We start from the raw sequence: 25,113 nt of genomic DNA, 5'->3' as shown, positions 1-25,113 counted from the left end.
CTCCAGCCAAATTAAATTTAAACGAGTTAAATTGAGCAATGAACGAGACTTCAGGGATTCCTTGTCGTCAGAACCAATTTATAGACAAAAAAGGGAAGTCACGTACAGAAACCAGAAGTGAGATACAAAAATAACTGGATTGGTTACAGCTCGGTGTTTGCCTTATTTGAACACAGCTTGAGCACTTAACAGTCTGTAAGTGGTTCAAGTATGGCCACTGGGATTGGCCAAGACTCACCTATTGTTACAGGTCGGTACTCCTAAGTTAGGTTTTTAATCTTGTCGACCTACTAAGTTAGGTTGCAGTTCATCCACAAGGACTGAAATACAGAAGTACCAAGTCCTTCTCAGGTCATATTTAGTTTGCTTTAACAGTGGCAACCTCAATTCTTGCCTCCTCAAAAGAAAGAAGAAATTCAACTGAGGGGCATAATGCAGAAAAAGAGACTGAGGCAAGTTTCACAGAAGGAGTGGAAGTTTATTAAAATGCTTTAGAGCAGGAAAGAAAGTACACTTAGAAGATATCCAAGCGGGTGACTTGAAGGACAAGTGCCCCATTTAACCTTGACTCTAGGACTTTATTTGCTAGCCTGCTTCTGGCATCTTGCACCCCTTTTCCCTCATTCTTCCTTAAGGGTGAGCCACACACATACTTGCCTTGGGAGGTGAGCATGTGCAGTGTATTTAGGAAGTTGTGGGCATGCTCACCTGAGGCTTTCTTCCCTTTTCCAGTGGAATGCCCCCAGAAGGTCATATTCTGCCATTTTGTCTCCTAAGGCGAATGCCCAAACTCACTCCCAATTCCTGAGATTTTATTGGAAGCTGCAGATTACCAATCATCTCAACTGTTTGGCAAATTGCCTATCCCTGGGGCCTGCGATCAATTATCACTTTAGTGTGACAACTGAATTATCAGGAAATGGTCTCTCCATGGCGGGGCGGGCGCTGGCTGCCAATTATCATTTTAAGAGAGGCATTGTGATCACTGCCCAAACATCACCTGACATTCCTGATGGGAAGCATTCTCCCGCCACACTCATGCCTGGCTAACTATCTGTAGCAAAATTGTTGAAAACATTCATTCTTAAGAAAGTTAAGAGGGAGTCCATACAAATTATAAATGGAGTGATACACTAGACTAATGTATGACACAACTAATGGAGACACATGGACTCTGACTTCCTAAAAGTGTCACTTGAGGAATTATTATAGGATTGGATGCCAAGCTCTATTTCCAGATTTACCCCCATGGCCCTGAGTGCCAGCTGAATTTTTAGTAAGCTAGGCCTTCAGGATAAATATGCATGAGTCATTCCACCTACAATCCCCAGCCAGTCAACCACTCATCAATAAGCTTGGTAGTGAGGACTAAACTTTGACCTCTTTTCATCTTTTGCCCGAATTCCTATCTAAGGGGCCTAAAGTGTCTGCCCTACAAACCATAACGTCTCATCAGAGGAGTTTTGTTTAACCCTGTATAACATGGCCTGCTTTCCAACCTGACTCTGGCATAGCATCACATGACAGATAAGAAAGGAAATCCAAGTATTTTAACCTCAAATGTGTTTATTTGCCATATCTTGAAATAGCCCTGCAAAGTTGTCTCGTGGGGAAGATCTACATTCTATAGAGAATCCCTTTCCCTTTTCCAGGTCTTTTTCCTGATCCAGGAGAGAATCAGCTAAGAAGTTGACACCTTTCTAAGTCTGATAAGAAACATTTACTAACATTTACAATCTACTCTCTCTGATGCCTGCTACCTTGAGGCTTCATCTGCATAATAGGAACCTTGGTCTCCACAACCCCTTCTCTCTCTCTTTTTTTTTTTTTTTTTTTTTTTTTTTTTTGACAAAGGTTCTCACTCTGTTGCCCAGGCTAGAGTGCAGTGGTGCAATGATAGCTCACTGCCGCCTCTTGTCTTAACCCTGACATTTTCTTTCTATTGATTCCAGGTCTTTAGACAAACTCTTTTAACCAATTGCCAGTCAGAAAATCTTTGCATCTGCCTATAACTTGGACACACTCCTGACCCTCCACTTCCACTTGTCCCACCTTTCCAAATGGAAACAAAGTACATCTTACATGGATTGATTTATCTCTTATGTCCCCCTAAAATGCATAAAACCTAGTTGTATAGTTGTGGCCTGACCACCTTGGGCAGGTGTTCTCAGGGTCTCCTGAGGGCTGTGTCATAGACCTTGGTCACTCATATTTGGTTCAGATTAAATTTCTTCAAATATTTTACAGAGCTGGACTCTTTTCTTCAACAGCAGTCGGCCCTAAGTGCATCTCTAGGTTGGCAAAGCTTTGCTATGAACTCAGATAAGTCTCCTCCCTTATGGCAGAAGTGAGAGGAAGGCCCACTCCTAGCCCCAAAGCCCAGGCTTTGTTTCCTGTGACTAAAGGCTCCCAGCCTAAGGATCCTAGATACACATCAAGAGAGCTCCCTTGGAGCCAAGTCCTAAATGTCCTGTGGGGGGTTGCGGGGGGAGAAAAGACAATAACCCTACAACAAAAAGCAAGCCTAGCAAATGATTTCTTAAGCCAGTGAAAAACTAATGTGAAAAACTCTGTATAGACTCAACAGAGACTTCCAGGAGATGTCATCCATCTCCCTAAAACACTCATTTCAAGTTCTCCATTGTGTTTTTGGTACTGTAAAATGTATGTTGATTAAAACTGTTCTCATGTTACACAGTGGGGTTGCTTTTGGCCTCTGTGAGATGCCAAGCACCTTGGCAGGACTCATAATGCACTCCCTGTGCTACTCCTCAGCATCTTCTTCACTTAGCATAGGTGCTGGGGTTGTCAGCAACTGAATGAAGCTGATGTTTTGGCTTTGGGCCTTGCTAGAGAAAGCTGACATCTGTCCAAATGACAATACAGCACCTGTAAAGGAACAGAGATGAAGGTACAAAGACGTCGCTATCTGCACAGTGGTGAAGCACCCACACCTGCACTTTGGAGACAGCTGTAGGGCTGGGATTTGCAAATCCTGGCATGTGCACAGAATTGGGCTTTGACTTGGGTGTGGTAAAACTTCTGTTAGAATGCTAGGGGAAAGTCTCTTTGATAATGTCGGGTGGCGCATGACAACTCATTGACATCTTCTCTCAAGCTTGGAACCAGAGTCACAAACCCAGAGGTTTTGGTTGAAGGAGGTGTGGTAAGTGGATTTGATAATAAGGAAGGCATGAAAATGCTTTGCATGGCTGTTATGGGAATACTGGGGTGCCTTTTATCAACACTTACTTCTAACCTGACTACCTTTGGGAATTCTTTAGTAGTAAATAATTATCGTCTTAAACCATGGCATGAGATTAATTGGGGGAAACAGAAAATTATCTTCATGTGGAAAAGCAATAATAGCATGTCTTCAAACTACTCAGTCAATAAACATTTCTTATGTTGAGAATAATTATATATATATATATTTCACATTTGAGATAGTTCATTCGATAATCACTTATTTCTATACGAAATATGGTAAGAATATTGGGAAACATTTGCCCATGAAAAATACCCACAACATGCGTTTTCAATTTGTAGCCTAATTTGACTTGGCAGACATTTTGCACTCAGAAGCATGGGATTGAGCCAAATCTAACCTCACCACTTTTATTTTATCAAAACCTGGAATATTTCATCATAGCAAACCTGCAAAAGGGGTTTCTTTTTAATTATCTTCTTAAAACATTTAGCATTACAAATTCATCATGCAGTTGGCTATTTGCCTGGCAGTTATCACACATGGGAAAATTGCCAATATTTGCAAACCCCAGGGTGGTGAATCGCTGCAAACAAAACTGATGACTATATAGAATAATTGTTGTCAAGCCTTTGACAAAGTCCTGAAAAATGTGTCTCCTGATGTTTTCAAAATGTACTCTGAAATTAAAAAGTACATTTAACTTTCTTTGTAAAAAGAAAATGTTTATAAATTATCCCATTACCTAGAGAAGGAAGAGAAGAGAGAAAAAGGAATAGCTTTTGTAAAAGAACTTCAGGGTTAGCTATATTCTTTAACATACATGCCAGTGGTCAAACCTAAGGAGTCTTGCAAGAAAGTTAGGTGCAGCCAAATTGCAGTTCGTCAGTTCTGCATGGAGAGTCTGGACAAAAACACATGGTAGTGATTGTCTCTCCAGCTGCATATTAGAATCAATTCAAAATCTTTCAGAACATCCCGCTGTTCAGATTCTGATGGAATCAGTAAAGTGTAGCTCAAAAAACAAAAACAAAACAGAACCAAAAACACCTCAAAAATATCAAGTCACATTGACATTTAACTCACTCTCCACCTCTACATAGATAATATATTTAGTATCCTATACATTTACTATCATATACATTTCATATGTATATCAAATTTCATACTTATATGCATAGTATTCCATACATATATACACAGTATTTATACACACATACATATTTTATGATATATAATATTCTAATATATATAGTATCTCATGCATATATATAATACATAGTACTCTGCATATAAATAGTATTTCATGCAGAAGTACAGCATATTTCACACATATATCATCTATGCATGTATACAGAATATTTCATACACATATGCATATTTACCCATACATTTATATACACATATATAAAACCATGTGCTTACTTGCTACAAACTATGTAGTATCTTTTGCTACTTGCCCTTATTGGAGGACAGTCTGACAGGCAGAAAAGATTAACAGTTAACTACAAGGACACCGGAACTCAATGGCCTGGGCTTATTTTCAGGCTCTGCCACTAGGTAGCTATATGACTTTGGGCTACTGTGTTTTTTGTTTTGTTTTGTTTTGTTTTGTTTTGTTTTGATGGAGTCTCGCTCTGTCACCCAGTCTGCAGTGGTGCAATCTTGGCTCACTGCAACCTCTGCCTCCTGGGTTCAAGGGATTCTCCTGCCTCTGCTTCCCTAGTAACTGGGATTACAGGCCATGCCACTATGCCCGGCTAATTTTTGTATTTTTAGTAGAGAGGGTGTTTCGCCATGTTGGCCAGGCTGGTCTCGAACCCCCGACCTCAGGTGATCCACCTGCCTTGGCCTCCCAAAAGTCTGGGATTACAGGCATGAGCCACCACAACCAGCCTGGGCTATTGGTTTAAATGATCTTTGCCTCACTGTCCTCAGCTTTAAAATATGGCCAGTCATAGGGTGGCTGTAGAAATGAATGAAAGAATGTCAGTAATAAACTTAGGGTACCTTACAATTAGTGGTTCCTCAGTAAATATTAGCTGTAGAGGTTAATTCTATTAGTGGTCTCTCAAGTAAACTACAAAAAGCTAAAGGCAGGGCCTTGTGAACCATCCTATGCCATACTGAGGTGGACCACCCTACAAAGGAATGTAAGATGCTTCCCATTATTCATAATGAAGCCAATTGCATAAGATTGGCTGCTGTTTGAGATGGGGAAGGAAATACAGGGGATGAAAAGGTCAAGTCGGCATCTGTTTTGTATTGCATGATAGTCTGATGCTGTAAGTATAATGACTGATTAATGCTAATTGGCTGTCTCTGTGACTGCCCTTAAATCACTACCAGCTGCCCCTTGAAAGCTATTTCACAAGGCTCAGAAAAGAGAAGTCGTTTCTACTAATAACACTCTACAGCATCCCAAATTATATTTGCCTAGCCCTATATTTTATCAGTATTTCTCAGGATAAATTCTGAATTATACTCAAAAGAAGATTGAAAGGAAGATGCCTTTGATAGCTTTATCTATATTTATCTACATGTGTATGTATTTGCATGCATTTTCATGTCTGCATCTACGTCTTTATATATAACTTAATCCAGGGAATTTGAGGAGAAAAACTTCAGTATATTCTTGTGCACTGAGATAAAAATGCGATGCTTCAATATGACTTTTTGCTTCTTCAGCTCTGCAGTAGGAATGTTTCTAACATTTATCATTCAATAGCTTCTCATGGTCTGGAAGAGTAGTTTGCGGCACTGGGCACGTATTAGAATCACCTGGGGACCCTTTAAACTAGCACTAGTGTGCAATGTCCGTACTTCTTTCCTGATCTTTAGGTGCCAGAGGACACTGGACTTCTTAAAATCTCCCCTGGGAGTTCTATTAGGCAGCCAGTTTTGAAAGCCTCTGACCCAGGGTCACAGTCATGCTAATAATCAGAGTCAATTGTGCAAAACTCAATCTTTAAGTATTACCTTAATCTGAAACTCGATTATTCTTTCTACTTTGGGCAATCTTTAGTTTGCTAACCAATAAAGGATTTCACTGTTCTTTTTCTTTTCTCAAATCCATGTCTAGACTACAAATGTGCACCAGGATTTCTCTCGGTGAACTCATTTTTCAAATCTATAGATTTCACATATTCAAACATCTTGTTTCCTTGGACAAGATGGATTTTTCTAAACAGACTTGTTACGTGCTCGGCCACTTTATGAAAACAATTCACTGACAGAAATTGAAGATGGCATCACATGCATATTGAGTAGATCATTCCTAGAATGTTAAAATTAAAATCAGCACAAAGTAAGTTGCACTTAGCCCTGGGGAAATGTGCAAAAATATGCCATACCTCCTGAAAACTAATTTATTTAAGTCATTCTGTGTCCCTTAGAGGTTTATCTACTTAAAACACAATGACTCATTTGTGTAAACAGATTGCAAATAATTTGCGTGTAAAATTGAATAGAACCAGGTACATGCAAACACCTACACACACAATACTGTGTGTATATCAAACCTATGAGATCTGAATAAAGGATATGGTTTGTATCAATGTCAATTTCCTGGTTGTGATACTATACTGTAGTTTTGAAAGATGTCACCATTGTGGGAAACTAAATGAAGTGTTCAGGATAATTCATAATCTCTATTATTTCTTACAATTGCATGTGAGTCTACAATATTCTCAAAATACAAAGTAAAAAAAAAAAAAGAGAGAGAGAGAGAGGGAGAGACTCCTTTAAAGAAGACTGGCAAACGACATAGGGCTTGGATTTGAATTTAAATTTCACAAAACACAGGGAGCCCTGGACTCCACATTGTTCCTTATCAGTTCTAGTTCTCCCAACTACTTCAATTTCATACATAGAATATATGTAAAATTTACTCAGTAACATTTACTCTACAGTGTTCCCATTTCAAAATTTGCTGTGGCATCTAAATCAGACCTCTGGCCCTTAGTTATGATGCAAAAGAATTGTAGTCTTCAGTACTTATGTCTTTGGTTTCACGGTCTCTCCTTCTCTCCCCACCCTTATCTTATTCTTTCTTTGCCTTACTTTCTAAATGTCCTCTTCATTCTATTTTGTTTCCATTCTCAGATTTTGCTTTTGCAAATTCTTCTTACTGTGTTCTGTGTAGATTAGAACCTTCTATTACACAGATCTTACATAAACTACTCACTTTCCTCATCTTATTCTAAATTTCATTCCGTCACTGCCAGGGACTGAATATCAAGAAGTGTTGGTACAAATACAACCAACTCAATTTTCTATTAGTTGCTCTAAATTGTTTTAGGGATTACAAACCTTCCACTCCCCACCTTAGTGATTTGGCATTTTAATTTTTTTATCTGATTAATTCCATTTTCTTTTTCTTCTTTTAAGTTTTATTTTAGGTTCAGGGGTACATATGCAAGTATGTTATATGGGTAAACTCTTGTCACAGAGGTTTGTTGTACAGATTATTCCATCACCTATGTACTAAGCCTAGTACTCATTAGTTATTTTTTCCTGATCCTCTCCCTCCTCCCACCTTCCATCCTCAAGTAGGTCCCAGTATCTGTTGTTCCTCTCTTTGTGTTCATGTGTTCTCATCATTTAGCTCCCACTTATAAGTGAGAACATGTGGTATTGGCTTTTCTGTTCCTGTGTTGGTTTCCTAAGGATGATGGCCTCCAGCTCCATCTATGTTCCTGCAAAGGAGACTATCTTTTTCCTTTTTTGTAGCTGTATAGTATTCCATGGTGTGTATGTACCATATTTTCTTTATACAGTCTACCAGTGATGAGCATTTAGGTTGATTCTATGTTTTTGTGATTGTGAATAGTGCTGCAATGAACATTTGCATGCATGTGTCTTTATGGTAGAATGATGTATATTTCTTTGGGAATATATCCAGTAATGGGATTGCTGGGTCAAATGGTATTTCTGTTTTTAGCTCTTTGAGGAATTGCCACACTGCTGTTCACAATGGTTGAACTAATTTACACCCCCACCAACAGTGTATAAGTATTCCCTTTTCTCTGCAGCCTTGCCAGTACCTGTTGTTTTTTTCTTTTTAATAAAACACCCATTCTGCCTGGTGTGAGGTGATCTTTCATTGAGGTTTGGATTTGCATTTCTCTAATGATCAGTGATATTGGGCTTTGTTTTATATGCTTGTTGGCCACATGTATGTCTTCTTTTGAAAAGTGTCTGTTCATGTCCTTTGCCCACTCTTTAATGAGATTTTTTTCTTGTATGTTTGTTTAAGTTCCTTATCGGTGCTGGATGCTGGGTATAAGACCGTTGTTAGATGCATAAGTTGCAAATATTTTCTCCTATTCTCTAGTTTGTCTATTTACTATGTTGGCAGTTTCTTTTGCTATGAAGAAGCTCTTAAGTTTAATTAGATCCTATTTGCCAACTTTTACTTTTGTTGTGATTGCTTTTGGTGTCTTCCATCTGACATTTTTAGACACACACACACACACACACACACACACACACACACAACTTGGATTTTTCCAAGCACTGTTACATGACCATCTTCACAGTAACCATGAAGTGAGTGGCAAAATCCTTATTAGGTGGGAATACCAAGGCAGAGAAAGGATAGGCAGGTGCACTTTCTGTGTTTCTGCACAAGAGAAGGCACTATTTTTATTTTTATTTTTTTTTAGACAGGGTCTCATTTTGTCATCCAGGCTGGAGCTCAATCATGTGATCATAGCTCACTGCAGCCAATACCTCATGAGCTCAAGTGATTCTCCTTCCTCAGCCACCCAAGTAGCTGGGACTACAGGTGTGCACTACCATGTCCAGCTAATTTGCCATTTTTTTTTTTTTTTGCAGAGGTGGGGTCTCTTTATGCTGCCCAGGCAGGCACCAAGTGATCCTCCCACCTCAGCCTCCCAAAGTGCTGGGATTGCAGGTGTGAGCCATCATGCTTGGCCTCTTACTCTTTTTTAAATTTTTCTTGTATCCCCCTACAGCTTTTCCTCCTTTGATACCATGCTCTGTCAATGGGTGGTATATGTAAAAGTTGCCTCCAATTTACAACAAAGCTGTATTCTCAGGACTCATTTGTGTAAAAAAATACCTCCCCAATGGAAACAATACTAAAAATATTTCTTGGGTTTTCAGTCCTTACCAAGACACTCCACTGGCCCTAAGAACCTGCTTACCCTGTGGTGTAGCTCAAGAAGTAAAAGAATGTGAAGGAAGTTGGATTCTTATTGCAAACTTCAAGCCCGATCTCTGGGTCAGCAGCCCCAGCTTATAGTGTAGTACGTAGTATTGAAAAACAATTGAGTAGTATTGAAATACAGGTGAATGCTTATTGGCATTGCATATATCTACAATTTTAGGAGTAAATATTGGTGGCAAAAGAAAAACAGCTTAAAATTGTATATCCTTGACTTAATATACCACTGAAACCATCAGGAGTTACAATTGTAAACATGATGATAGAAATCTAAAGTGTTGGTTGTCAAACTCCAATATACTTTCATTAGGATGAAGTGCTGTCTTGTTAACATTTACCAGACCTCAAATTCCATTAACACTGACATAGAAAGAGAGCTTTTGAATCTCCTTGGCAGCAGGAACTGTCCATTTTTCTTCTTAAATTCAATAAAGTTTCTTTTCTTTAAGTTTGGAGACAGGGCCTTGCTATGTTGCCCAGGCTGGTCTCAAACATTCAGGACTCAAGTGATCCTTCAAATTCAGTCTCCTGAGTAGCTGAGACTACAGGTACATGCCACTTGCCCAGCAAAAATGTTTCTTTAAGAAATAAATGAGTCGACTCCTTGGTCTGGTTTATGGATACTTTATTATTGAACCAGTTTGTACAAACTCTAACATAAAAATAATGAGTCACAGAATATCAAGACTATTTACAATTTTTTTGTTTTTCACAAAACATTTTTACAAGATTACTTCTCTCTAAATAACATGACAGACATACACAAAAATCCAACTTTTTTATTACATACATAAATAAATATTGACTTTAAATGACCACTGTAAGGAACATGAATTCTACAGACCACTTGGATGAGAAGGTAGCAGTTTTGTTATCTGCACACTACAATATAATTAAGTAAAGGGGAAAAGTAACTTTATATAGACCTCTGTTAATCACTCCGTAAATCATATAACTTGCTAAAATATTCAGTAGAGGTAAGACAGTCATGACGATCCTCTCTGTACCTGACACCGAGTCTGGCCATGCAAAATCACAGGTAAGAGTCAACATCTTTATATATCTGTTTATATCTTATAATAAACTTTGAAGTACATGAAACAGATATTTAGCCATTGTGTTCTGCCTATAATATGAAAGTTTATATAATAAGTTTTAGAGTTATTTGCAACCATAGAAATGAGTAAACTTGAAAACCCATGGCATAAGAAAGGGCATTAAATAAATAAGACAATATCACAAATAACATTTACACATACATAGGGCAAAATTACTATTTGTACTTGTATGATACAGACACGAGTCAAAATTCCATCTTTTAATTAAGTTGTTTAGTGGACATAAAAGACACAGTTGAGGCTTTTGAAGTCAACCATAATAACTTCTTAGCTGTCCCTTAGTTTTTGGGACTTGCTCTAGAAATTTACTGGGTTTCTTATAAAGGGCAAATTCTCATCTATTCAGTAAAGATCATTCTCTAGCAATGGTTCTCAACCAGAGGTACCATCCCTCAAGGGGTAGCTGGCAATATCTGGAGACATTTTTGGTTGTCTCAACTTGGGGGAGGGTGCAACTGGCATCTGGTGAGGAGAAAGTGTGGATGCTACTAAAAACCTACAGTGCACAAGACAAACCCCCACAACAGAGAACTATCCAGCCCCAAAACTCAACAGTGTTGAGGTTGAGATGAACCTCTGTATACAGTCAGCTATGTATCTAAGATTTTCAGGACACAGAAGTATTTCTAATCTTTGAACTTCGTTTAATACACATTACAAAAAATTACTGCCATAAACCTTATCTTCTCTACTATTTCATATTAAAACAGTGAATGACTGAAAAGAGCACATGTTGGTTTGCAAACATCATTCTATGGAGTTCCAGGTAGAAAAACAGGGTAACACAGATAAATTCATCATTAAGGAGCAAATGTTGTAAATAAAAATAATGCATGTAACTGCAATGTATATCAAATTAACCACCTGTATTTGATGACAATATTTTTGATGAGCTCAATTTTTTAAACAGTCAATACTATTACTGGATATATTTTTCTCACATTAGAGAAATGAATCTAATTTCAATAAAATATATTACAGAATTAGGCACCAAAACTATGTTTGTTAAAAAGCATAGATTTTATCCTTTATTAGAGCCATCACATTTTTAAAATTCAAAAAATTGTAACTATATTTTTGATCATTTGAACAATACTGGAGCTTATTAAAATCCATAAGAGAAACACATTGTTTACTAGCCTATTAATAGCATTTTTCTTCCAATAACACCAATAAAATTTAAATTATTTATTTATATCAAAATTAGAAGCCCATAAGAGATGCTTTAGATTCTTTTAAGGGAGATGTAAGCTTCAGAATCACCATCTGAACTAAAAATATCTGTCCAATGTCTATTACCCAGACAAAAGAAGCATGATTAAATTTATAAAATTATACTTATGTAATAATTTAATAATATTTTGTATCTATGTATAGACTCCCAGCATTTTTAACTATGTAATAGTACAGAAATTTGCTGGCATAAACATTTGGATTTGTTCATGACAAGTTCATGCAAAAGATCAATGGATAGCCAATAATGAAAAATTTTAATTTTTGAAATTTTAAGAACTTGAAATTCAGGTGCTGGTAATGACACCAGAATAAAACATGGTTTTAGAGAAGCTATCTATGGTATCCATTCATTCAAGCTTAGGGATGTTTTCAAATGAAGACTGTTTTCTATTTTTGCCACTCAAAAATTCTTAGAACCAGGTAATTTCATAACTCAATGTGATAAATCCATCCCAGCTTGTGACAGGAGCTGCAGCGAACCATTCAGAACCAACATGAACTTTCATTCTGAGGTGTCCAATTTATGTTACTTGTACAAAGCTGCAAAACATTCCTGGAATATTCACTTTTTAAATAATTTAACACACAGGAAATGGGTTTCAATATCTATTATCAGGTATCCATGTTTATAAATGTGTTTCCTAAAGACATGCATCAACATCAGAAAAGTTATTTTCCCTGCATTTTAATTTGCATCTGCTTTTAGACACTGCAGTGAGGCTCTGTGGAGTACAGTGACTTCTGGGTTATCCACTCTTCCCAGGAATGGCCAGGCATCTGCATGAATTCAGGAAACAATAAAACAACAAGAAGCAAGTACCATTGTCAAAATCTAAGGATAATGTTACTGATTTTCTTCCTGTTTTACTTATGTAGGTAAAGACATGTGGACATCTTTCTTTTATAGTGTTCAATTTTGATAAATTGCTCTTTTCTCAGAATCAGCATTGATGGGGAAAATATATTATCCTTATAACCTTTAAAAGAGCTGTATCTTTACTCACCATTGGTGAGCTATGAAAACGATTTCTGCAGGGATTCTTGCTCAAGGTATATTCATGTATATGCATGTGTCTGTGTGTATATACATGTATATGTACATATATTTGCATATATATACACATGCATTTATAATTATATAGACATGCATATCTATGCACATTTCAAACCATGTATGTGAGTATTCCTTCAAGAAAAAAAACAGTATTAAATTAAACTTCTCTGCATTTTAGTTTGTTATAATATACACTGCAACAGTCTATATTGATAACATGTTTTGACTTAAGTTTGTGCTACAAGGCACTAATCTGTAGCATAAAAAATTTCCAAAAAGTAAGATATAATAGATTTGAAAGCATATGGGTGAATTAAATGCAAATAACTGTCCTTCTCTATCAATCAAAGGCCTTTTTTAAACATTACCAACAATATTCTAGCACACAAAGAACTTTCTTTGATTAAGAAAAGGCAAATCTCTGCAAAGATTTAAACATGCTCAATAGTTGGGATTTTTTCATTTGAAGCAAGAAGTTTTGTGAATTTTCAGATGGTGAAACAAAAGTGCAGCAAAAGCTATTGGCCGCATTGAGGAAAATAAGGGAAAATATAAATAAGATAACATATCAGGAAAATCTCTCACATAATGGAATCAAATATTAAAAGGCATCCCCAAGAAATAATTTTCATTTCTCCAAGGTAAAATCTGATTAGCAGCTTATTTCATTGAGTTCCTCTGGCTTGGGTGTCTTTTGTAAATCATAATTTTTAGAGGGAACTTTGATTTACCTTTGCATAAAGAGCAGCATAAGGTACTTAAAGTAGGAGCATTTTTAGATGTAAATTCGCTGGTATATTTTAGATTACACATTTTCATTTAAAAATCACCCAGGATAAAAATGATCTTAGGAAAGATTCAAATAAACAAAGCTGTGTAATCTTAGTTGATTTTTCATATCGAATCAATAATTTAGTCAAAAATATATTTTTTTGATTAGATTTATGCTTAGTGTTATGTGTGAATTGTGTATTTGTTACTCTACTTTTTGGGGCAGAATTTGGTGCTCCAAATTCAGGGAAAACTGAGCTCTGTTGTAATTCAATAGAAATGAGCGACACCATACATGAAAACAAAATTTAGCATTAAAAAGGCCTATTCTTCATTTTCTCCATGTTTGTAGGGAACTGGTGTCTGTCTTCACCAATCTACTGTTTCTCACTTGTCTCCAGATACGTCCGTGATTGACAGAAGTTCTTCCTGCACTAAAGTCACATAGGAGAGTCCGGGCCTCTGAGCAGTTACCACTGCCTCTGGAAGTGTGCATGTCTTGTGGCCGAAGTTCAACAAGCTTACACATCTGTGCAATTTTTAAAAATCTTTTTGAACTGTTTAGTATCTTTCTGGAGAAGGCTTGTAATGATGTGGATGATGACGCATAAGATGAGATCCTAAAAAGTGACAGAATATGTCAGTCACATCCATTTATATGTATCAAATAAATGACAGAATTACTTTTATTTGTAGAAAAAGCACGAGACCCTGGCAAATGTTCCTTCCTATGACCATGTCTTTCCTATTACCAATCTGAGTGTACAACCAGACTCCTTCTCTCCTTTTCCTGTTTTTCTCTTCTTCTTTGATGCCTTCCCAAACCATAAAATAACAAGAAAAAGAAAAGCTCCTTTCCTTAAGCTCACACTTATCCAATCGAACCATAATCCTTTTTTATTTGCTCAAACAAGTTTTAAAAGTTATCAAATACTTCTGTTAAATAGAATTTCTTTTTTTTAATTTTCTTATTATTATACTTTAAGTTTTAGGGTACATGTGCACAATGTGCAGGTTAGTTACATATGTATACATGTGCCATGCTGGTGTGCTGCACCCATTAACTCATCATTCAGCATTAGGTATATCACCTAATGCTATCTCTCTCCCCTCCCCCCACCCCACCACAGTCCCCAGAGTGTGATGTTCCCCTTCCTGTGTCCATCTGATCTCACTGTTCAATTCCCACCTATGAGTGAGAACATGCGGTGTTTGGTTTTTTGTTCTTGCGATAGTTTACTGAGAATAATGATTTCCAATTTCATCCATGTCCCTACAAAGGACATGAACTCATCATTTTTATGGCATAGTATTCCATGGTGTATGTGTGCCACATTTTGTTAATCCAGTCTATCATGGTTGGACATGTGGGTTGGTTCCAAGTCTTTGCTATTGTGAATAGTGCCACAATAAACATATGTGTGCATGTGTCTTTATAGCAGCATGATTTAAAGTCCTTTGGGTATATACCCAGTAATGGGATGGCTGGGTCAAATGGTATTTCTAGTTCTAGATTCCTGAGGAATTGCCACACTGACTTCCACAACGGTTGAACTAGTTTACAGTCCCACCAACAGTGTAAAAGTGTTCCTATTTCTCCACATCCTCTCCAGCACCTGTTGTTTCCTGACTTTTTAATGATTGCCATTCTAACTGGTGTGAGATGGTATCGCATTGTGGTTTTGATTTGCATTTCTCTGATGGCCAGTGATGGTGAGCATTTTTTATGTGTTTTTTGGCTGCATAAATGTCTTATTTTGAGAAGTGTCTGTTCATGTCCTTTGCCCACTTTTTGATGGGGTTGTTTGTTTTTTTCTTGTAAATTTGTTTGAGTTCATTGTAGATTCTGGATGTTAGCCCTTTGTCAGATGAGTAGGTTGTGAAAATGTTCTCCCATTTTGTAGGTTACCTGTTCACTCTGATGGTAGTTTATTTTGCTGTGCAGAAGCTCTTTAGTTTAATTAGATCCCATTTCCAAATTTTGCTTTTGTTGCCATTGCTTTTGGTGTTTTAGACATGAAGTCCTTGCCCATGCCTATGTCTTGAATGGTAATGTCTAAGTTTTCTTCTAGGGTTTTGATGGTTTTAGGACTAACGTTTAAGTCTTTAATCCATCTTGAATTAATTTTTGTATAAAGTGTAAGGAAGGGATCCAGTTTCAGCTTTCTACATATGGCTAGCCAGTTTTCCCAGCACCATTTATTAAATAGGGAATCCTTTCCCCATTGCTTGTTTTTCTCAGGTTTGTCAAAGATCAGATAGTTGTAGATATGCAGTGTTATTTCTGAGGGCTCTGTTCTGTTCCATTGATCTATATCTCTGTTTTGGTAGCAGTACCATGCTGTTTTGGATACTGTAGCCTTGTAGTATAGGTTGAAGTCAGGTAGCGTGATGCTTCCAGCTTTGTTCTTTTGACTTAGGATTGACTTGGTGATGTGGGCTCTTTTCTGGTTACATATGAACTTTAAAGTAGTTTTTTCCAATTCTGTGAAGAAAGTCATTGGCAGCTTGATGGGGATGGCATTGAATCTATAAATTACCTTGGGCAGTATGGCCATTTTCACAATACTGATTCTTCCTATGCATGAGCATGGAATGTTCTTGCATTTGTTTGTATCCTCTTTTATTTCATTGAGCAGTAGTTTGTAGTTCTCCTTGAAGAGGTCCTTCACGTCCCTTGTCAGGTGGATTCGTAGGTATTTTATTCTCTTTGAAGCAATTGTGAATGGGAGTTCACTCATGATTTGGCTCTCTGTCTGTTGTTGGTGTATAAGAATGCTTGTGATTTTTGTACATCGATTTTGTATCCTGAGACTTTGCTGAAGTTGCTTATCAGCTTAAGGAGATTTTGGGCTCAGACAATGGGGTTTTCTAGATACACAATCATTTCATCTGCACACAGGGACAATTTGACTTCCTCTTTTCCTAATTGAATACCCTTTATTTCCTTCCCCTGCCTAATTGCCCTGGCCAGAACTTCCAACACTATGTTGAATAGGAGTGGTGAAAGAGGGCATCCCTGTCTTGTGCCAGTTTTCAAAGGGAATCCTTCCAGTTTTTGCCCATTCAGTATGATATTAGCTGTGGATTTGTCATAGATAGCTCTTATTATTTTGAGATACTTCCCATCAATACCTAATTTATTGAGAATTTTTAGCATGAAGCGTTGTTGAATTTTGTCACAGGCCTTTTCTGCATCTATTGAGATAATCTTGTGGTTTTTGTCTTTGGTTCTGTTTATATGCTGGATTACATTTATTGATTTGCATATATTGAGCGAGCCTTGCATCCCAGGGATGAAGCCCGCTTGATCATGGTGGATAAGCTTTCTGATGTGCTGCTGGATTCGGTTTGCCAGTATTTTATTGAGGATTTTTGCATCAATGTTCATCAAGGATATTGGTCTAAAATTCTCTTTTTTGGTTGTGTCTGTGCCCAGCTTTGGCATCAGGATGATGCTGGCCTCATAAAATGAGTTAGGGAGGATTCCCTCTTTTTCTATTGATTGAAATAGTTTCAGAAGGAATGGTACCAGTTCCTCCTTGTACCTCTGGTAGAATTGGGCTGTGAATCCATCTGGTCCTGGACTCTTTTTGATTGCTAAGCTATTGATTATAGCCCCAATTTCAGAGCCTGTTATTGGTGTATTCAGAGATTCAACTTCTTCCTGGTTTAGTCTTGTGAGGGTGTATGTGTCCAGGAATTTACCCATTTCTTCTAGATTCTCTAGTTTATTTGCATAGAGGTGTTTGTGGTATTCTCTGAAGGTAGTTTGTATTTCTGTCGGATCAGTGGTGATATGCCTTTTATCATTTTTTATTGCATCTATTTGATTCTTCTCTCTTTTCCTCTTTATTAGTCTTGCTAGCGGTCTATCAATTTGGTTGATCCTTTCAAAAAACCAGCTCCTGGATTCATTAATTTTTGAAGGGTTTTTTTTGTCTCTATTTCCTTCCGTTCTGCTCTGATTTCAGTTATTTCTTGCCTTCTGCTAGCTTTTGAATGTGTTTGCTCTTGCTTTTCTAGTTCTTTTAATTGTGACATTAGGGTGTCAATTTTGGATCTTTCCTGCTTTCTCTTGCAGGCATTTAGTGCCATAAATTTTCCTCCACACACTGCTTTGAATGTGTTGCAGAGATTCTGGTATGTGTGTCTTTGTTTTGGTTGGTTTCAAAGAACATCTTTCTTTCTGCCTTCTTTTCATTATGTACCCAGTAGTCATTCAGGAGCAGGTTGTTCAGTTTCCATGTAGTTGAGCCGTTTTGAGTGAGTTTCTTAATCCTGAGTTCTAGTTTGATTGCACTGTGGTCTGAGAGACAGTTTGTTATAATTTCTTTTCTTTTACATTTGCTGAGGAGAGCTTTACTTCCAAGTATGTGGTCAATTTTGGAATAGGTGTGATGTGGTGTTGAAAAAAATGTATATTCTGTTGATTTGGGGTGGAGAGTTCTGTAGATGTCTATTAGGTCCTCTTGGTGCAGAGCTGAGTTCAATTCCTGGGTACCCTTGTTAACTTTCTGTCTCGTTGATCTGTCTGATGTTGACAGTGGGGTGTTAAAGTCTCCCATTATTATTGTGTGGGAGTCTAAGTCTCTTTGTAGGTCACGCAGGACTTCCTTTATGAATCTTGGTGCTCCTGTATTGGGTGCATATATATTTAGGATAGTTAGCTCTTCTTGTTGAATTGATCCCTTTACCATTATGTAATGGCCTTCTTTGTCTCCTTTGGTCTTTGTTGGTTTAAAATCTCTTTTATCAGACACTAGGATTGCAATTCTTGCCTTTTTTTTCCATTTGCTTGGTAGATCTTCCTCCATCCTTTTATTTTGAGCCTATGTGTGTCTCTGCACGTGAGATGGGTTTCCTGAATACAGCACACTGATGGGTCCTGACTCTTCATCCAATTTGCCAGTCTATGTCTTTTAATTGGAGAATTTAGTCCATTTACATTTAAAGTTAATATAGTTATGTATGAATTTGATCCTGTCATTATGATGTTAGCTGGTTATTTTACTCATTAGTTGATGCAGTTTCTTCCTAGCCTCGATGGTCTTTACAATTTGGCATGATTTTGCAGTGGCTGGTACCGGTTGTTCCTTTCCATGTTTAGCGCTTCCTTCAGGAGCTCTTTTAGGGCAGGCCTGGTGGTGACAAAATCTCTCAGCATTTGCTTGTCTGTAAGGTATTTTATTTCTCCTTCATTTTTGAAGGTTCGTTTGTCTGGATATGAAATTCTGGGTTGAAAATTCTTTTCTTTAAGAATGTTGAATATTAGCCCCCACTCTCTTCTGGCTTGTAGAATTTCTGCTGAGAGATCTGCTGTTAGTCTGATGGGCTTCCCTTTGTGGGTAACCTGACCTTTCTCACTGGCTGCCTTTAACATTTTTTCCTTCATTTCAACTTTGGTGAATCTGACAATTATGTGTCTTGGAGGTGCTCTTGTGAAGGAATATCTTTGTGGGATTCGCTGTATTTCCTGAATCTGAATGTTGGCCTGCCTTGCTAGATTGGGGAACTTCTCCTGGATAATATCCTGCAAGGTGTTTTCCAACTTGGTTCCATTCTCCCTGTCACTTTCAAGTACACCAATCAGACATAGGTTTGGTCTTTTCACATAGTCCCATATTTCTTGGAGGCTTTGTTCGTTTCTTTTTCCTCTTTTTTCTCTAAACTTCCCTTCTCGCTTCATTTCATGCATTTCATCTTCCATCACTGATACCCTTTCTTCCAGTTGATCACATTGTCTCCTGAGGCTTCTGCATTCTTCACGTAGTTCTCAAGCCTTGGCTTTCAGCTCCGTCAGCTCCTTTAAGCACTTCTCTGTATTGGTTATTCTAGTTATACATTTGTCTAAATTTTTTTCTAAGTTTTTAACTTCTTTGCCTTTGGTTTGAATTTCCTCCTGTAGCTTGGAGTAGTTTGATCATCTGAGGCGTTCTTCTCTCAACTGGTCAAAGTCATTCTCCATCCAGCTTTGTTCCATTGCTGGTGAGGAACTGCATTCCTTTGGAGGAGGAGAGGTGCTCTGGTTTCTAGAGTTTCCAGTTTTTCTGCTCTGTTTTTTCCCTATCTTTGTGGTTTTATCTACTTTTGGTCTTTGATGATGGTGATGTACGGATGGGTTTTTGGTGTGGATGTCCATTCTGTTTGTTAGTTTTCCTTCTAACAGACAGGATCTTCAGCTGCAGGTCTGTTGGAGTTGGCTGGAGGTCCACTCCAGACCCTGTTTGCCTGGGTATCAGCAGCGGTGGCTGCACAACAGTGGATTTTTGTGAACTGTGAATGCTGCTGTCTGATCGTTCCTCTGGAAGTTTTGTCTCAGGGGAGTACCCAGCTGTGTGAGGTGTCAGTCTGCCCCTAACGGGGGATATCTCCCAGTTAGGCTGCTCAGGGGTCATGGGTCAGGGACCCACTTGAGGAGGCAGTCTTCCCATTCTCAGATCTCCAGCTGCGTGCTGGGAGAATCACTGCTATCTTCAAATCTTTCAGACAGGGACATTTAAGTCTGCAGAGGTTACTTCTGTCTTTTTGTTTGTCTGTGCCCTGCCCCCAGAGGTGGAGGCTACAGAGGCAGGCAGGCCTCCTTGAACTGTGGTGGACTCCACCCAGTTCGAGGTTGCCTGCTGCTTTGTTTACCAAAGCAAGCCTGGGCAATGGCAGGCACCCCTCCCCAGCCTTGCTGCCACCTTGCAGTTTGATCTCAGACTGCTGTGCTAGCAATCAGTGAGACTTCATGGGTGTAGGACCCTCTGAGCCATGTGCGGGATATAATCTCCTGGTGCGCTGTTTCCTAAGCCCCTCGGAAAAGTGCAGTATTCAGCTAGGAGTGACCCAATTTTCCAGGTGCCATCTGTCACCCATTTCTTTGACTAGGAAAGGGAACTCCCTGACCCTTTGCACTTCCCAAGTGAGGCAATGCCTCGCCCTGCTTCGGCTCATGCACCGTGTGCTGCACCCACTGTCCTGCACCCACTGTCTGGCACTCCCTAGTGAAATGAACCTGGTACCTCAGATGGAAATGCAGAAATCACCCATCTTCTGCATCTCTCACGCTGGGAGCTGTAGACCAGAGCTGTTCCTATTTGGCCATCTTCTATATCTGGAGAAGAATCTTAAAGCCCTGTTAAATGGAATTTCTATGAAGGAATATCAGAAAAGCATTTATCCAACAAAAATTTTAGAGGCTATCAAGCTCTTCCATTGTGATAGTTTTTGTTTTTCTTCAAATTATAAGCATAACAAGTTATCAATTATAAGCATACTAATCTATCATTTAAAAAAAACAGAGTTAAAACTATGACTAATTCTCAATATTTTATCCACACACTAATCATCAGACACTTTTTTAAAAAATTTAAGCTAGAAAGTAAAGTAAAAGAAGTACATAATTTAAAAATCAGCAAAAGGCTGTTTTGAAAATCTAGGTGACAGTTTTCTTTTTAAATTTTACTTGATTTAGCAATAAAAAGGTGGACTTGGGTCACATCATGAAGAAAATTCATGACATTTATTACAGTAATATCTATGTAACAAGAACATAAGTTCCTTAGTAAAATATTATTTCCTATATTGTGATATTTGAGAATCTTGATTTAAAAATATTTCAGATTGATATGAGACTACAGATTTTTTTCCCATATGTGCTTATGGTTTAAAAGACAAGGAAAAAAGCATGCATTATATAGGGAAAAGTGCAAGGAAGGAAAAAAAATGAAGGATAGAGGAAAGGAGAAAAGGAGAGGGAAGGAAAAAGGGAGGGAGAGAGGATGGAGAAAGGAAACAAGGGAGGAATAAAGAAGGGAGAAAATGGGGAAAGAGGAAGGGAGGGAGAAAAAAGAAAAATTAAGCATCAACTATGCAATTTATGCTACAGGTGCCTGGAATAGAATCTAGTTAGTCAGTACAAACAGGGAGAAAGAATTTCAGATGATGACAATTTCCCTATCTCATAGAAACCTGTAATAGTGTATTTATTTGTTTCCATTTTCCAGCAAGATTTTTCTCTATGTCCACAAGACCTGACAGGATGGCTTAATGCCCTGGCACCCCACTCACTGTGTGCTGAAGAGGGTGGGAGCTTCCACATCTGGAACATCTTGAGGGTGGCAGGCCCCTCCCCTCCTGGGGTTAGTACTTGCACTTCCAGTCAATAAAGAGTAGATGGTCTCCGATTGGGTACTGTTAGGACATAGTGATCCTAAGGGGACAATATGAAAGAGGATGCTCACCGACAACCTTTCAGAGACAACATGCAATGCACAGAGAGCTTAGAACAGTTTGTCCCCCACTGGAGAATATCATACAGAGGCAAGTTTGGTTGCTTTCTACAGGCATAGTTTAATTTATAGACAATTTCTCATTTGTAGGGGTTCTCTGCCATATGGTTTCTTAGCACCTCACTCAATTCTTGGCAGACTAAGACACTTGGCAGAGTTAAAATATGCTGAGGTGCCAGTTCTTAGGGCTCACTCCTGGGGTTTTATTTATTTTTTTAATTCCTTAACATAAGACTTTCCCATGGTTTAAAGTCTTCAGCTGTACATCTTGTGATGTGAACTCTTGATAATCCAAATTTCAGTGAATGAGCCAACTGTTTTTCTTAAAACACAATATCTGTCAATGCCCATAACTGAAAATGTTTATTTTTATGCCAACACATTCTTTTCAAAACTCAATAATACCTAGTATATTTATAGGATAACTACTCTCTAATTCCATGGAGTTTTTCCTTCTGAGATTTAAGTTGTGTTTCTTTCCCTCCCCGCCACCCGTTTTTGGATTTTGTAATGGTAGTTGGCTATTCTAAGGGCATTTTCAGAGAAGGTAAAATCCCACAGATGATTTTTTTTTTTTCTGAAGCCAGGGAATTAAGTGGACTGAGAGACAGGCCAACTCATTACAGCCTCGAGCCAAATTTGAAGTTGGGGGGAAGACAGACAAACAACAAGCTTCTTTTAGCTATTCCCGCCCTCTCCAATTCAACACTTCAAACGGGCCATGTCCACTGGGACCAGAGAGACATGAGGTTAACAAAGATATAAGAAAATGGCTTAATCACTTATATACAAGATAGGGTAAGGTCTTTTCATGAGTTAGCTCTAGCCATCAAATTTTATCTAGATGGCAGCTTATGCTACTTCTTAGCTATGCAGTCACATTTGTGTTGTGTTAATACTTGCAGAAGAAGAAAATGCAAAAATAAGACTCAATAGTACAGCACACAGAATGACAGAGGTAGCCACCTCTGAAGGACAGTGAAAAGGAGCAGTAGATACCAATGACACGGACATAGTACAAGAGGTGGGATGTACGGAAGGCAGGATCTGGGACTGTGAAATAATGCTGTTGGGTAGGCTGTTCTGTCTGCTTTCTGTAGTGACCTCAGCCCAAGTCACTTGAAACCCAGTCATGGGCTCATAGAGATTGGCCTTGGCCATCTTCCAAGAAAAGTGACCGGTGATGTTCACATCCTGGAAGATGAATGAAGCAGAAAGGTTCTCAGGCTTAGCTAGCACCTTAGAAAGAACATGACCTGCAGCAATGCAAGAAGGAAAACCAGGATTAGGCAACTGAAGAAGGTGTGCCCATGGGATCCATTGTAGGAATTTTTGGCAGCCAGTCTATGGGATGATATTAATAGAAGCAACGTGATCTTGTTCTTTAAACATGGGTTCAGACAATCACCCCCTTTGACATATGGGGATAGGTTGAGTAGGAATCTCCTCACTCTAACTTTGTACTAAATGCTCCTTCCAGTCTTTTGGGGATCATTTTTAGAATGCTTTTTTGAAGATGGAAGCAGGAGAGCAGTTTAGACCCTGGCAAGACTTAACTATTTCTTAAAGAATAGCATTGACTGCAGTGAGAAGGTAAATATTAAAGCTGTTAGAAGAGTTATTAAATCCAAGGGTTTTTTTGTTTTGTTTTGTTTTGTTTTGTTTTTTTAGAGGTGAGATCTTGCTATGTTGCCCATGCTGGTCTGGAACTCCAGGGCTCAAGTGATTCTCCCATCTCAGCCTCTCAAAGTACTGGGATTTCAGGCATGAGCTACTATGCCTGGCCAAATCCAGTGCATTTAAAAGAGTTTCTCCCACTGCAAGACAGGGACTTTGGCTAGGAGAGGGGATGGAAGGTACAGATGTGAGGTTTGCTAGGTTGGCATGGAAGGTGTGTGAGTATAACCCACACAGCAAAAGGGTGGGGAAAAATGAAATAATTATATCAAACTTTCCCAAAACACAAGCAGTATCTAAATGTTTGCCTTCATTTCCAAAGGGATAACATTGCTATCAAAGGACATCTTCCCAAGGCTGTTAGGCTTTAAAGTAACACATTCATTCCTACATCTCTTCCCTCCACATTGGGCCATCATAACACAACTTAGAAAGAGAGGCACTTTTGGTTTTCACGGTCTTGTGAAACACAGTTTGGCAAGGTTTGCAAAGCGCTGCTGACACCGTAGACCTAGATGTAGAAGTCCTTCAGGTGATAATGTACCTGCTTCGCCCAGGCAGCCAACAGGCTTGTGGCTGTTCCCCTTAAGAGCAGAGCATGGTGGAGTAGTGAAGAAAACAGCTTCTGCCTTGGAGTGACCTTTTGGCCATATTGGTTGGACAGTCACCTTATACTTGCAGGAAAATGACAGATGTTGAAGAATTATATAACTTTCGTAGAGCAAGAGAAAGAGAATTATGCTAGGAATAAATCTCATTAGGGATTAAAAAACACTGGCAAGAATTGAAATCATATTCCATCCAATAAGGATGTTTGCCTATATAGTGTGTGTAATATGGCTTTTATTAAAAGTACAAAGCACATACTGTCCACATTTTGATTAATGACAATTGTGAAATACTCCCATGGCTGCGGGATATGCCTTCTAGAATTAAACAGAATTGTAATAATTCCTTATCAAAGCAGGCTACTTCTAAGGTCACAATCAGCATTTTTGAGTTGGTAGCAGTGCAGGTAGTGGTGTAAAGCTGTAAATACAAATCTAACATTTTTCAGTTAAAAAAAACTAATGCAGGCTTCTCTGAAACATAGAATTAGTTTAATGTAAGTTTTTCTGTTAAAAAATGATGATACTCTTTAGCAATATAATTTTTCCCTTTTTTGGAGTGCTGTTACAGTTTTCTGCCATAATTTGTGATTAAATATAAATAAAAGAAAGAGGCTAAATGGTAACGAGTCAGGGGCTAAGAATATAACTTTATGATAGTGTCAAAAGATGACATTTCCTGTGATAACAGGTGTGTATCTCTGTTTCTTTTATATCTGGCTAAGTGGCACCTATCCATTCTGTTTTGTATTTACCAATTCTTAATGAATATGTATAAAAGTGCAGATGGATAGCTGGCCATGGTGACGCGTGTCATAGTCCTAGCTACTCGAGAGGCTGAGGTGGGAGGATTGCTTGAACTCAGGAGTTTGTGATGAGTTTAGGCAACATAGTGAGATTCCATGGTTTTTATGTGTGTGTGTGTGTGTGTGTGTGTGTGTGTGTAATTATTTTAAGAGAGAAAAAAGGTACAGA

At 38.3% G+C, this 25,113-nt stretch overlaps 1 protein-coding gene across 1 annotated transcript; it reads right to left on the bottom strand.

Moving 5' to 3' along the window:
* Positions 1–2,764: 2,764 nt before the first annotated feature.
* Positions 2,765–24,323, bottom strand: LOC129395545 (uncharacterized). Its single transcript, XM_063602019.1, has 5 exons — positions 24,075–24,323; positions 22,753–23,109; positions 21,633–21,774; positions 13,983–14,197; positions 2,765–2,889 (listed from the first exon to the last, which is right to left on the bottom strand). Exons 1-5 carry the CDS (start codon positions 24,286–24,288, stop codon positions 2,765–2,767), a joined length of 1,053 nt encoding a protein of 350 aa, XP_063458089.1. The 5' UTR covers positions 24,289–24,323.
* Positions 24,324–25,113: the final 790 nt, after the last annotated feature.

The sequence above is a fragment of the Pan paniscus genome, chromosome Y, assembly GCF_029289425.2.
Source record: "Pan paniscus chromosome Y, NHGRI_mPanPan1-v2.0_pri, whole genome shotgun sequence".
Taxonomy (NCBI): Eukaryota; Metazoa; Chordata; class Mammalia; order Primates; family Hominidae; genus Pan; species Pan paniscus.
This window is presented reverse-complemented; position numbering and strand designations above follow the sequence as displayed.